General features: G+C 40.2%; 1 protein-coding gene across 1 annotated transcript in view; it reads right to left on the reverse strand.

Moving 5' to 3' along the window:
• Positions 1–205: 205 nt before the first annotated feature.
• Positions 206–12,321, reverse strand: part of ikbkb (inhibitor of nuclear factor kappa B kinase subunit beta) — a 39,279-nt gene continuing 27,163 nt past the window's right edge. Inside the window, exons 6-22 of the mRNA XM_085426021.1 lie at positions 11,789–11,877; positions 10,336–10,425; positions 10,127–10,251; positions 9,398–9,505; positions 9,187–9,316; positions 8,771–8,965; positions 8,555–8,669; positions 8,286–8,409; positions 8,047–8,198; positions 6,550–6,611; positions 6,361–6,461; positions 6,207–6,256; positions 5,993–6,092; positions 4,629–4,776; positions 1,845–1,933; positions 1,449–1,542; positions 206–1,340 (exon numbers count right to left, since the gene is read on the reverse strand). Coding sequence (XP_085282147.1) covers positions 1,281–1,340; positions 1,449–1,542; positions 1,845–1,933; positions 4,629–4,776; positions 5,993–6,092; positions 6,207–6,256; positions 6,361–6,461; positions 6,550–6,611; positions 8,047–8,198; positions 8,286–8,409; positions 8,555–8,669; positions 8,771–8,965; positions 9,187–9,316; positions 9,398–9,505; positions 10,127–10,251; positions 10,336–10,425; positions 11,789–11,877 — 1,832 coding nt within the window. The 3' untranslated portion in view covers positions 206–1,280. The remainder of the gene's footprint in view (positions 1,341–1,448; positions 1,543–1,844; positions 1,934–4,628; positions 4,777–5,992; positions 6,093–6,206; positions 6,257–6,360; positions 6,462–6,549; positions 6,612–8,046; positions 8,199–8,285; positions 8,410–8,554; positions 8,670–8,770; positions 8,966–9,186; positions 9,317–9,397; positions 9,506–10,126; positions 10,252–10,335; positions 10,426–11,788; positions 11,878–12,321) is intronic.

Consider the following 12,321-nt stretch of genomic DNA (forward strand, 5'->3'; position numbering starts at 1 on the left):
AGTAAGATGGAATACCCGCATTACTAGGTTACAAATTATTGCTGCTAAAAGTTCTACAGCCTAATGAATCATGGGATGGCAGAGTACTACAAGCACTAATTCTGTATATTATTTTTCTTAATCGCAATAAAACAGTCAAGGCCATCAGCGTCCTCGTGTCCAAACAAATTATTTGGAAATGAAGCAAAGAAAACACCAGGTCACATTAAACCTGCTTACCAGAGTCAAGATTTAATTTTGTTTGACATTTTTACAATCTTAACAGCATAAAGTCTGTACACAAAATAATTCCGAGATACTTGATAATAAGCATCACCTTGTGTGATCTTTACAGTACTACCTTTAATTGTTGGGCTTAAGATGAAAACGAGAAGAAAAATGTGGAAACAATTGCGATGAGGCCAAAACACCAGACCAGAGTAATATGTTAGTTTTGTGGTAATTCACAGTTTTGATAAATTCACACATTTAACTTCTTTTTCATTGTTTCAAGGTAATGATTAAAAAAATGTATAAAATATTGCCATACCCAGCATGTCAAAACAATTCAACAGTATAAACAAAACACTTGCAGTTATTCGTGGCATACTGGACTGTGCTGCATTTGATACATGTTCCTCTTATTGAAGATATTCCTCATTTCCCCATGCATTCATAAGTGGGTTTAAAAACACATTCATACAGTTACTGAGCAAACGGTTAAAACAGACCTCTTTTCAATTCTAAATCACACCCTTAAACCAAATAAAACCTGCAATAAAAAGTAGTGTTCCAGATATGAACACGCAGCTCAAGGCACACATTTGTTAAGAATAACATCTGTGGTTTCCAAAGACCAACAATCACGATGAAACAAAATTAGTTCTTAAACTAAGAAAGAGATCGTCTTACAAATCCAGCAAAAGATTATTTACAATAATCATGCTGTATGCAGATATTGGGTCAGAACTGTGCAAGGTGCTTCATAAACCATAAGCCTATAGGAATGTACAAATATGTAATATGAGATTAAGATTTTAATCTTTACTGGAATTACAGCCAGAATGTTCTGTTTAAGATGAAAGATGACACTCCAATTAATCTCTCTGACATTAATCCTGAACATAGATTTAATTATTCTTTTTCACAAAGCCAATAAGGTGTTAGCGATCTCACTGATTTTTTTTTTAAACTGCTACACGTTCACTTCAGACTGTCGTCATACATCCCACGTGTAATTTGACAGCCCATCCACACAGAGGCAGCAGAGTACTACATATCTGCAAAGATGGAAACTCAGTTTATGAGAGGTCACTGGAGAAATCCTGGCCTCCACGCAGCCACGTCCACTCCCTCAGCATCTAGGACAAAAACAAAAGGCAATTGTTTTAGTTAAACAATAAAAAAATTAAAAAAAAATAATAATCACAAAACACTTCCATGCAGCTGCTATGCATCTGTTTGCACACCTCCATACTGCTCTCAGATTCCTGGATGGTGTCGTGCAGCAAACTCTGAAGGCGGCTCTCAAATGTCCTGCTCTCCTCCACAAGAGACTCATCACTGCAAACACACCCAAAGTTATTCATGCATTCCTCTGACGACTTTGTTAGGATTCCTGTTATGTGTCTGTGCTATCTGAGATGTTCTGAAAAGTTGTCTTTAAACAAAATCCCACAATATATAATTAGTTTAAAATTCTTTTGGTTAGTCATCATGTATAGGCATGTAAAAATAAACGTAAGCCTACACCACCTCAACAATATTACAATCATTAATTTTAGGGTCTGAATGGACGCCTACCCTCACATCCCAGTACTCACGTGTGTGTGTGTGTGAGTGAGAGAGAGAGAGAGTGCACTCACAGTTGTTGTAAGCTGTGTCTGGGAGTGAGTACTGACGACGGGGTACGTAATCCATCAGGACTCCCACTCACTGGACTGCGAACTTTACTCTATGTAAGACAAGATGATGGACTTTAGTCAATATTAGCTGATAAAGTAAATGTAACACTCTTGATAATCACAGTAGACAGAAATTACACATATACTACTGGCTACAACTGTAAGCAAATTGTATTTTGTGTGCTTACTTTGTTAAGTACAACTATTCAACTGACGTTAACATAAATAAGTCGCAGCCAATCACACGGCAGCAACTCATTGCATTTAGGCTTGTGTAAGACAACCTACTGAAGTTTAAACTGAGCATCAGAATGAATAAGAACGGTGATTTAAGGAACTTTGAATGTGTCAGGCTTGCTGGTGCTGTTGGTGGGGTAACGGTGTTGGGATATTATCTTGGCACAGCATCAGCAGAGCATTGTTTAAATGCCACAGTCTACCTGAGTATGTTGTTTCAGACAGGATAATGCATCATATCACAAAGCTCAAATCATTTCAAATTTATTTACTGAACATAATAAAATCTCAGAATTCCAGATTCACATCACGGATCATGAGGAGCTGACAAATCTGCATCAACTCTGTGTGTGTGACGCTTTCATGTCAACATGGACCAAAATCTCCAGTGTTTCTCAAAATGTAATTCTAAATCAGCTTTAGCAAAGTGCACCTAATGAAGCGGCTGCTGAGTGTATATGAGTCTATATGTATGTGAGTGTACTGAGTCCCCTACTGTACACTCTGTACACACATGACTGTGTTAGTTCCCACCCAGACAACACAGTCATCAAGTTTGCAGATGATACCACCGTGGTGGGGCTCATCTCAGGGGGAGATGAGACTGCGTACAGAGCTGAAGTTCAGAGGCTGTCAGATTGGTGTGTAGACAACAACCTGGACCTCAATACCACCAAGACAAAAGAACTGGTAGTTGACTTCAGAAGGAGGAAGTCCGAGCTGCAGCCTGTCAGCATCAACGGGGAGTGCGTGGAAAGGGTCTCCAGTTTCAAGTTTCTGGGTGTGCACATAGACACAGACCTCCAATGGAGCTCTATCACCTCTGCGGTCTTAAAGAAGGCCTGTTAGGTTTGTAGCTTGAACCCATCCGCTGGAACGTTGAAGACAATATAATTACACTGCTAAGCAAGACACAAGTAGGCAAACTTCTTCATGGTACTCGTGCACGGGAGAGAACCGGACAAACGCCGTTCCTTCGCTTGACCCCAGTAGCTCTCGTCCGTTCTCCCGTATCACTGTCCTTTTATTGAGGTTACATGAATATGCATAAGTTCATTAACATATGACGTCTACATACACAAAGAGTACCTTGCCTGTGTGTGTGTGTGTGTGTGTGTGTGTGTGTGTGTGTGTGTGTGTGTGTGTGTGTGGACTGCTGATCAAAGGGTCAAACATCCTTGGTCAGGAAGAGGGTAGCCTCCCCCTCACCCTAGATGGTTCATCCTAGATAACACGGTGAGGAAGTCCTGCAGTTCATCTAAACAAAGAGCACTTAGACTAGAACAGACGCAACTACGTTAATCCTACCATAAAATAATAAGACACGGTATGACCTCTCATGCTCCCAAAGTGCTGTCTAATACACACAAAGTTTGCAGACTATCAAGGATCAAAACCTCTACCAATCTACAACTAATTACAAAACTCTAAGCATATATAAGTAAATATTTCTAAGCATAAATGACAATCAACAATACAAATCTAACAAGGCCCAACAGCGTCTCCACTTTCTGAGAATCCTCAGAAAAATTGACCCGAAGAAGGAGCTGCTGACCGTCTTCTACCGCTGCTCCATTGAAAGTGTGCTGACATATTGCATCGGTGTGTGGTTCTCCAGCTGCACCACAGCACACAGAAAGGCACTCCAGAGAAGAAGAAGAAGAAGAAAGTGTGTACATTATTGTACTTTATTGAGCCCCGTGGGGAAATTGCTCTCTGCATTTAACCCATTCACTCAGTGAAGCAGTGGGCAGCCATTGGGCGCCCGGGGAGCAGTGTGTAGGGACGATACCTTGCTCAGGGGTACCTCAGGGTAGCTGTTAAGGGGAATCGAACCCCCGACCTTCCGATCATGGGGCAACCACTCTACCTACGGAGCTATCCCTGCCCTCAGAGGGTCATCAATATGGCCCAAAAAAATCATTGGACATCCTCTTCCTCCCTGAAGGACCTGTACAGCACTCGCTGTCTCAAGAGGGCACGCAGCATCCTACGGGACTGCACACACCCAGGACACCGGGTGTTTAAGCTGCTGCCGTCTGGCAGGAGGTTCAGGCTGCTGAGGTCCCGAACAAATAGACTCAAGGACAGCTTTTACAACAGGGCAATAGCCCTGATCAATGCAAATAGCTGACCTGACTGGCTGCCTCCCTGGACTTTTTTAGGGGGGAGGTAACAATGTTTAAAACAATAACAATAATAATATTTATATTTATAACAAGGTGCAATAATAATTATTGTGCAATAATAACAGTGTGCAATACACATACACTTATTCTTCTTTTTTATACTACGTTAATATACTGTGTTGTGTTGTTTGTTGCGTTGTGATGTGTCATATCGTGTCGTGTTGTGTTATATGTAGTGCCGACGTAGGACAGTTTTCCAATTTCATTGTACTACTGTACTATGTATGACTGTGCAATGACAATAAAGAGTTATCTTATCTTATCTTATGATCAGAATTGGAAGTGTCTTTGTGTTTGTGAACAGGTCATTTTTGCTCACACAGGCGACTTTGAGCAGGTTCCACAGCTCCCTCTGTCGTCTCTCCTGCAGACTCATCAGCACTTGTTCGCTTTCCGCCATTTTCTGGACCACGCCCTCCACCTTTGGCAGTAACTCCATCACACGCTGGCGGCACAGTGCAGTCTTACTGCATAACACATAAAAACAGAATTTGAAGGTGAAGCACCCGTGTAGCTAACGTGCTGACACATATAACTGGAACATAGAGCATGCATGAAAATGACGAATATGTAGTGTATTTGTCTTTTTGCTTGATTAATACCCCAAATATTTATGTGTATCAGCTGTTCAGCACAGTAGGTGTCACTGCTGAGCTCCTGTTGATTCTTTAATTACGCGAGAGTTTGTATTCAAATTAAACTGAGAAGCTGCCACGCTTGGCACACATCCCCATTTATGTGCACAAGCAAAACAGCTTGAGTGTAATCAGTTTTTCCTCACATGAAACAGCTATTCTTCTGATTGGTTTATAAAAAGGTTTAAGGTTTGAAACCAGTTTTCATAAACTGTAAATTTTGATCACTTTGACATCATTTTTTCTCATTGAGCTGAGTTTGTGGAACATTTTTATTCTGCTAGAATTCTGGTCGTAGTGTTGGGCTTCATGGAAACATAGTGACTGCCATAGCACCAGAAGGCTTCACAGTACTGATTCATCATTAAACATTATTTCATCTGTACTTTTGCATGGGTCCAGTTTGACAGCCACCAATGGTTGGGATTATGTAAAGTAATGCAGAATATTTTTGGAAAAAATAGGAGTGGGAGATTGGTGCTTTGGCTGGAGTGATGTGGACACTGTATTGGTACGTCGTGGTGAAGTAAGAGCTAAGCGTGAAAGCAAAGCCTTTTCGATTTTCTGGTCAATCTACATCCCTACCCTCACCTAGGGTTGTCAGCTCGAGGTAACCGAAAGAACCAGATTGCGGATACAAGGGGCGGAAATGAGCTTTCTCTGAAGAGTGCCTGGCCTCTCCCTTAGGGATAGGGTGACGAGTTCGGCCATCTGGAAGGGGCTCAGACTAGAACCACCACTCCTCCACATCAGAAGGAGCCAGTTGTGGTGTTTCGGGCATCCGACAAGGATGCCTCCTTGGTGAGGTGTTCTGGGCATGTCCCACAAGGAGGGGAACCAAACACACAGCACCCTGGAGAGATTATATTGCTCAGCTGGCTTGGGAATGCCTTTGTGTTTTCCCAGCCTGATGATGAGTATCCTTGAAAACTGATACCAACTTTGCTCTTCAACACCAAATAATGGATCTTGAGTTTAACAGCAAAAGTTTCCAAATGAAAGCTCACCAGTGCATATTGTTTAATGATTTAGAAATGTGTTTGACTACCTGAGGTGTGTGTAGAAATCTCTGAGCTTCTTCTCATAGAACTGCACAGCCTGAACCACTAGACGCACCACCTCCTGACTGTCTCCTGAACACCTCTGGTCTGTGGAAGGAAAAGGAAGAAAACTGAAACAATGTCAAAGGAGGTTTATTTTCACAAGGAGATGCTGTGACCGCTGTTAAATAAAAAGTGAACTGAAGCATGAATAGTCCAAACCTCTGGGCTTCTCTCTGAGTTTTCGGAACAGCTCCATGGCTTTTCCTTCACTGAGGAACAAAGAGGGGAGGAGAGCAGGATACAAGATCACAGAGAAGTCACTTTTGTTATTTTTATGTATTTCTTTTTACAATAAAGCTTGGTTCAAACTTACAGTGTATCCAAGGCTTCTCCACTCCTCCATGGCTGCCGCTGCACATCCACTATGTCTGGCTGCAGCTGCATCATTTCCTCCTCCAACTCACTCACCTTAACCTAGAAACAGCCACACGTTTCAGTCTTATTGAAACACACATAAATACTCTTTATGCACACATGCACAGAGAGAAAAAGTCAAATCTACCTGACCACAGCTGACAGCAGTTTGCTCCATCTCTCTCCACACACCCAGCAGTTTGTCTGATGCTAAAAAATGTAAGAAGACATTAGTCATTAGTTAGTGGCAAACTGCATTGTTCTAGACAGACAAGTTTGGATAAATGTTTCCCCCTGAGGTAAAAGCCACAGACAACCAAATTAAGCCATAAATAACTGCAGACTATCTCACACCCGCTGTGACGCCAGAATACTGACATTCCCAGCCCTGAATACTCTGTACTACATTATTGCATGATTACTTAAGCATAGAGTACTCATGGGTCGGAGTATACCGATCCTTAAACTCAGCTTTCATTACAAGTGTAACGTGTCTGCATAATATCTCACTGATAATATCTCTTTGGAGACAGTGAGACATTTATAGACACCACCAAGCTCCAGGTTCAATACATGCAATGGATACGCACACTGAAGGGGACACATCCCCACAACATTCCAATATGATCATCGTGTTCCCAACAAAACCCTGAAATTACAAGTAAAAAAATTCTGCTGTGTTACAACAATTAACCACTGTTGTCCAAAATATTAATTTAATTCCTGTTAAAGTCAAATAACTGAAACTAAATTTCTGGATGTTTATGCTCTCATTAGTTGTTGACTGGTCAATTTTATCTTTCCATTCATTTTCTGCCGCTAAACCGGGTATCACTACCTGGGGACATTGAGTTGTTTCCAATCCAGCTCTGTCCCAGGACTTCTCCCAGACACGCCTGAAACACCTCACCCCCAACCGCCTTTCGATGTGGAGGAGTATTAGCTTTAATCTAAGCCCTTCTTGAATGACCGAGCTCCCTAAGGGCACGCCCTGTATGTATGAAGCTTATTTCCACTACCTGTATTCAACAGAAATTAACTGGATAACAAAACCTTTATGTGGATTGTAAAAACTTGTCACAAGTATAAGTGGACAATTTCGTGTTTTTGGAAAAAAAAACCTCCGAAGAGGTGCTAATCAGTCAAACAGCAGTAACGTCTAGTATCTTTAGCCTAACAGAGCATGGTGGTGCACCACCATGGTTGTTTCTATCAGTGCAATGGCACAGTCTGCAGGCCTGCAGAAGACTGGGTGTACTCTGCCTTTTGTCCCATGACAGCTGGGATATGCTTATCCTGAATAGCTTAAGTGAAAGAACATGTAAGGATGATATATCTGACAATGTATGAATCCACGGTCTATTCTTACTATAAATTCACATTATCAGATACTTATATTTATTAGCTGTCTGAAAGTATCAATTATAAATAATTGTAAATAAATAAAAATATAATGTCAATGTTCTATTGACCAATACCAGTTATAGCATTTCTGCTAGTAATTATAATACATTCCTTATCTTAAATCTGACTGTTCATAAAGAGAGTTAAAAAAGAAGGTGCATCTTTAAGGATAGATTAATGCAGTCCTGGTAGTGGCAGTGTAAAGTTGCTACTATCTACCAACATAATATTGTAACAGTACCGATCCCTGTGGCTGTCTGCTCCTGGTATTTATCCATGTCTATGTGAAGGCTGGTGGTAAAAAAATCCAGTTTGGCAATGAGTCTCTGGTACATGGACACCATCTCATTCTTCTGTTTGGACAGTGAAGAGTTGTGTCTCAGCAGGCTCATGCTGAAAGAAAAAGGATAAGATGTTTTTTTTTTTAAATAAATAGAAGCATGTTTACGAGATTTGCATGTGCGCTGGTGTACATCTTACATGGCAGCTTTCTGCCCCTGCTGCAGTCTTTGCCAGTCTTCCTTGAGAGAGCGGATGGTGTGCCACGCTTGGCCACAAGTCCTCCTCAGAGGGCTGTAAGCCAGAACGTAGTTAGGGTCAGTTTCTAGGAAAAAAGAGAGGAAAAAAAGAGAGACAGAAGGATAGACTCACATATGAGTGGTTGTAAAATTGAAACAAAGTGAAAGCAACAGAAATGACACAATCACAATCATATCATAAGATAAAATAGGTTTTATCTTTGGACTTACGGACAAAGCGGATATTTTCAGGGAGAGTTCGGGGAGCAAACTGAGGTTCATAAACACAAGAGGAACGATCAAAGAGGAAAACCAGAGGAAAGTCTGTTCTTCTCCCATCTATCTCCTAAAGACAAACATTAACAAAAGCAACAAATCAATACATTTTCATAGTCACATGTAGAATATTCTGTGAAAGGAGTGTGTTTTTGTTTTGTTGGAAATTACTGCGTAATCTACGGCGCACTGTGTGGCCAACGCATGAGGCTCCAAGGCCAACCCCGCCTCGAGCAGCAGCTCCTGATTGGCTGCAGGGATGTTGCTGTCCTTTTCTATTCTTAGCTGCAGGTTGGCCACCGTCTCATCATCGGATACTGAATAAGTGAGAATCTTTGCAGACGACATGTTCAAGACATGAACCAGCTGAGGGAACAGAGGAGATCCAAAAGCATAAGACTAAACAAGTGAATGTTACATAAATTTATTATTAGTAGTATTATTTTTTTAAAGATTCACATCCTGTAAAATTTGAGCAGAAGTTTCCTTTAATTATAGCACTATTATGAGTCCCTGAGGTTATTTATGTAATGCAGGGACACTGTTGTATAAATCAGTCAAATAAATCAATTAATTTCTCTGTTAACCTTGATTTGCAATAAGAGCTCCAGCTGGGAGAAGCAGTCGCTGGGGGTAGCACTGGGGTCTTTGCCTCTCTCCTGAGGAGACCACTTTAACATCAGCTTCAGCCACCTCTCCATCTTCTCTAATAACAGACTGCCAAACAGTTATTGCATTAGACTGAGATACATGAGTTTAAATCCAGCACTTTCATGTGTCTGTCCTGTATGAACATACCTGTTGAGGTTGTTGGGCTGAGGGATGTGTTCGGAAAAGCGGACGTCCCCAGTGAGGTCCTCGTAGACAATAATAATATTGTCCAACTTCTGCCTGAGTTTGTTGTGCCTAAAACATAAAAATCAATTGTATACAATTTAGTTTAATATTTTATTCTCTTAAAAGTGCAGTACTTTTTCTATTTTATCTTCACTTTGGTTGCAACTGGACACTAACACTTAGGTTTTCCAGCAATGGGAAGAGTATTTTTCCTCTCTATTTAGCAGACATCCCTAGAGTTTCATGTTATTCATTCATCGCAAGAGTGAGAAACAAGCCGCACTGGTATTGGCACAAGTGACATCCTGCAATTCTTGGACAACTGTTACTTATTTTTATATTCACTGTGTTAAAATCTTGTTACGGAAAAATAATATTTATCTGCAACAAAGCTTATCATTGCTTAACCCTAGATAACAACATTGTTTAAGTTATTAAGCTCGAGTATGGACCCAGACTGCCGAAATAAAGACTAAAAAGGAATGATAGGCTGGTTCTGCAGGTTTGTTGTTTTAAAATTTCCTTCCATTGTTTCCAAGTTCTTTTTCTTTTGATTTGAGATTAATTGGTCATATTATATATATTAAGCTGAAATAGTGAACATTTTCTGGACGCTTTCTTATTTTAACTGATGCAAATATAGAACAAATGACAACTTCAGATATAGGAGCATTTCAAATGTGGCAATACCAGGGAACAGGTTGCCACGTTGGCAGGAAAGGCCGAAATCCTGCGATACACTCAAACACCAAAGTCCCAAAGCTCCAGTAGTCCACAGTGACCGTGTACCTCTGCCTTTCTATGAGCTCTGGAGCCTGAAAGAAGTGAAAGAAAAAGCATTAAGGTTCAGCTAATGTGATGAGGAGGGTGCTGTAACAGTTTTAGCTGTTAGTACTTACTAAGTACTGCAGGGTTCCCACAAATGATGTGCAAAGACTGCTCTGGTCCAACTCTTTAGCATAGCCGAGATCTATAATCTTGTGGATCAACTGAGATTAGGAGTGAGGGGAAAGAAGAAAAGTGTTATTAGTTAGAATCATTTGTTCTTAAAATTACAGACAGACGGCTACATACGTTTTATTCTTGAACTCTTGTAGAGTTCCTTTGTATGATTCACAGTTCAAAATAACACTTCTTTATCGTAAACAGATCATCCACTGTTTGAAACATTTAAGGCAAACCTTTTGTTCATTCACTGCTTCCTTAAAAACAGAAGGTTTAAACAGGATGTAGGTGGGTGGGCCTGACATGGTCCATAATAAAGGTATACCCTCTCTTTCTTGTATTACAGAGCAAAATGGAGTGTTCAGATCACAGAGATTACTTTTACAGACACTGACTTCATAATTTCATTTGCCCATGTTTAACACCAGCGTCCACCAATGTAACAGTACATGTATGCCAAACAAAAGGGAAAAGCATGATAGCTCCACTCAAGGTTTAATGAAAGTTATTAAGCTTTTTTTTTTGCATCATTAGCACATTCATATGCAGCTGTCTGATAAGTGCTCAAATCTGAGAAATAGTCATGCAACCTTCACAGAACTGCAAATTAATGTTGATACTGTATATCTTTTGGGATCAACAATGTATAACATGATCGTTAGTGGTGATTTTCTTAGTATCCAACAGAGCTAGGGTTCCCGTTTCCCCTCATTTCTAGTATTATGAGCCAGCTGGCGTCATATTTAATACAAAGATATGAGTGCAGCATTAAACTCCTCATCTAACTCTCTGACAGAAAGAATATAAATATATTTCCCAAAATGCTGAAATGTTCCTTTAAATGCTGAGTGACTACATGAGTGAGAAAAATCAACAACTTGTACCTTAATAACTTCCAAGCCATAAACCAAGCCTGTATTCCAATTTTACAGTTTCTCTACCATGCATGAGGAAAACAAGTGTTCATGCAAATCTATAAACTTAACAGAATCCGAGCCAACTTAAATTTGGCTTGGATTCTATAAACAATAGTCTTTGCATAAACATGCATCTATAACATCTTTAATATGTCTGCCCTCGGTTATATAACATTCTTGACTTTCCTGTACCCTTTTGCAGAGGCGGAGGAGGATAACAAGCAATGATTTATTACATAATGGACAAAATAAAAGAGAGGCCCGTAGAGGAAGCTAAGCAGTAGGGCGATCCCAAAGGTTCCTTGTAACTCCAAGTTCAAGTATAAAAATGGACTTTCCACATTAAATATTCAGTACAAGGATAAATGCACATAACAGAGGCAAGTGTTTTGTACTAATTCAATACAAACCACATAGAGGCAAAAAGCCTCTTTAATGTGGTTTGGGTGTATTTATCCCACCAAAGGGCTTCACTGGGTCTTTAACTCACTCTCTTCTCTCCCTGCTGCAGCACAATGTTTTCTGGTTTCAGATCCCTGTGAATGATCCTCTTCTTATGGAGGTAGGTTAAAGCTGAAGCTGTGGGACAAAAAGCAACAACAGTCACAATTAAGTAAGAATGTAAAACTGTAGTTGCATGCATTACAGCTGATGGAAAAAAGCACAGCACGTGACGATATAGAGGAATGTTAGTAAGTTTATCAGAGGCTCATGGTTCACTTTTATATGTAAGAGTACAGTGCTGTATGGAAGACAGAACTATAATGAAAACTGAAAGGCTTTTAGTTGGTATTACGTCAATTAACATTATTATATTAAAGACATTAAAAGTGTATATTCATACTTGTGCATATGAAAAGTGATAACAGATAATTCCAATCACAAAACTGTGTTTCTCAGGTGCTGAGGTCCAAACTGTGTACATAAGGGAGCAGCCCAAAGTACCTTTATTTCCCCGAGGGGTTTCCACCGCGAATGAATCTCCTTATATGACCTGGTACAGATTCTTCCACTTCCTGACAT

Source organism: Rhamphochromis longiceps, linkage group LG12 (assembly GCF_057381845.1).
Source record: "Rhamphochromis longiceps isolate RC_006_pf linkage group LG12, R_longiceps_female_GT1.1, whole genome shotgun sequence".
Lineage (NCBI taxonomy): Eukaryota > Metazoa > Chordata > Actinopteri > Cichliformes > Cichlidae > Rhamphochromis > Rhamphochromis longiceps.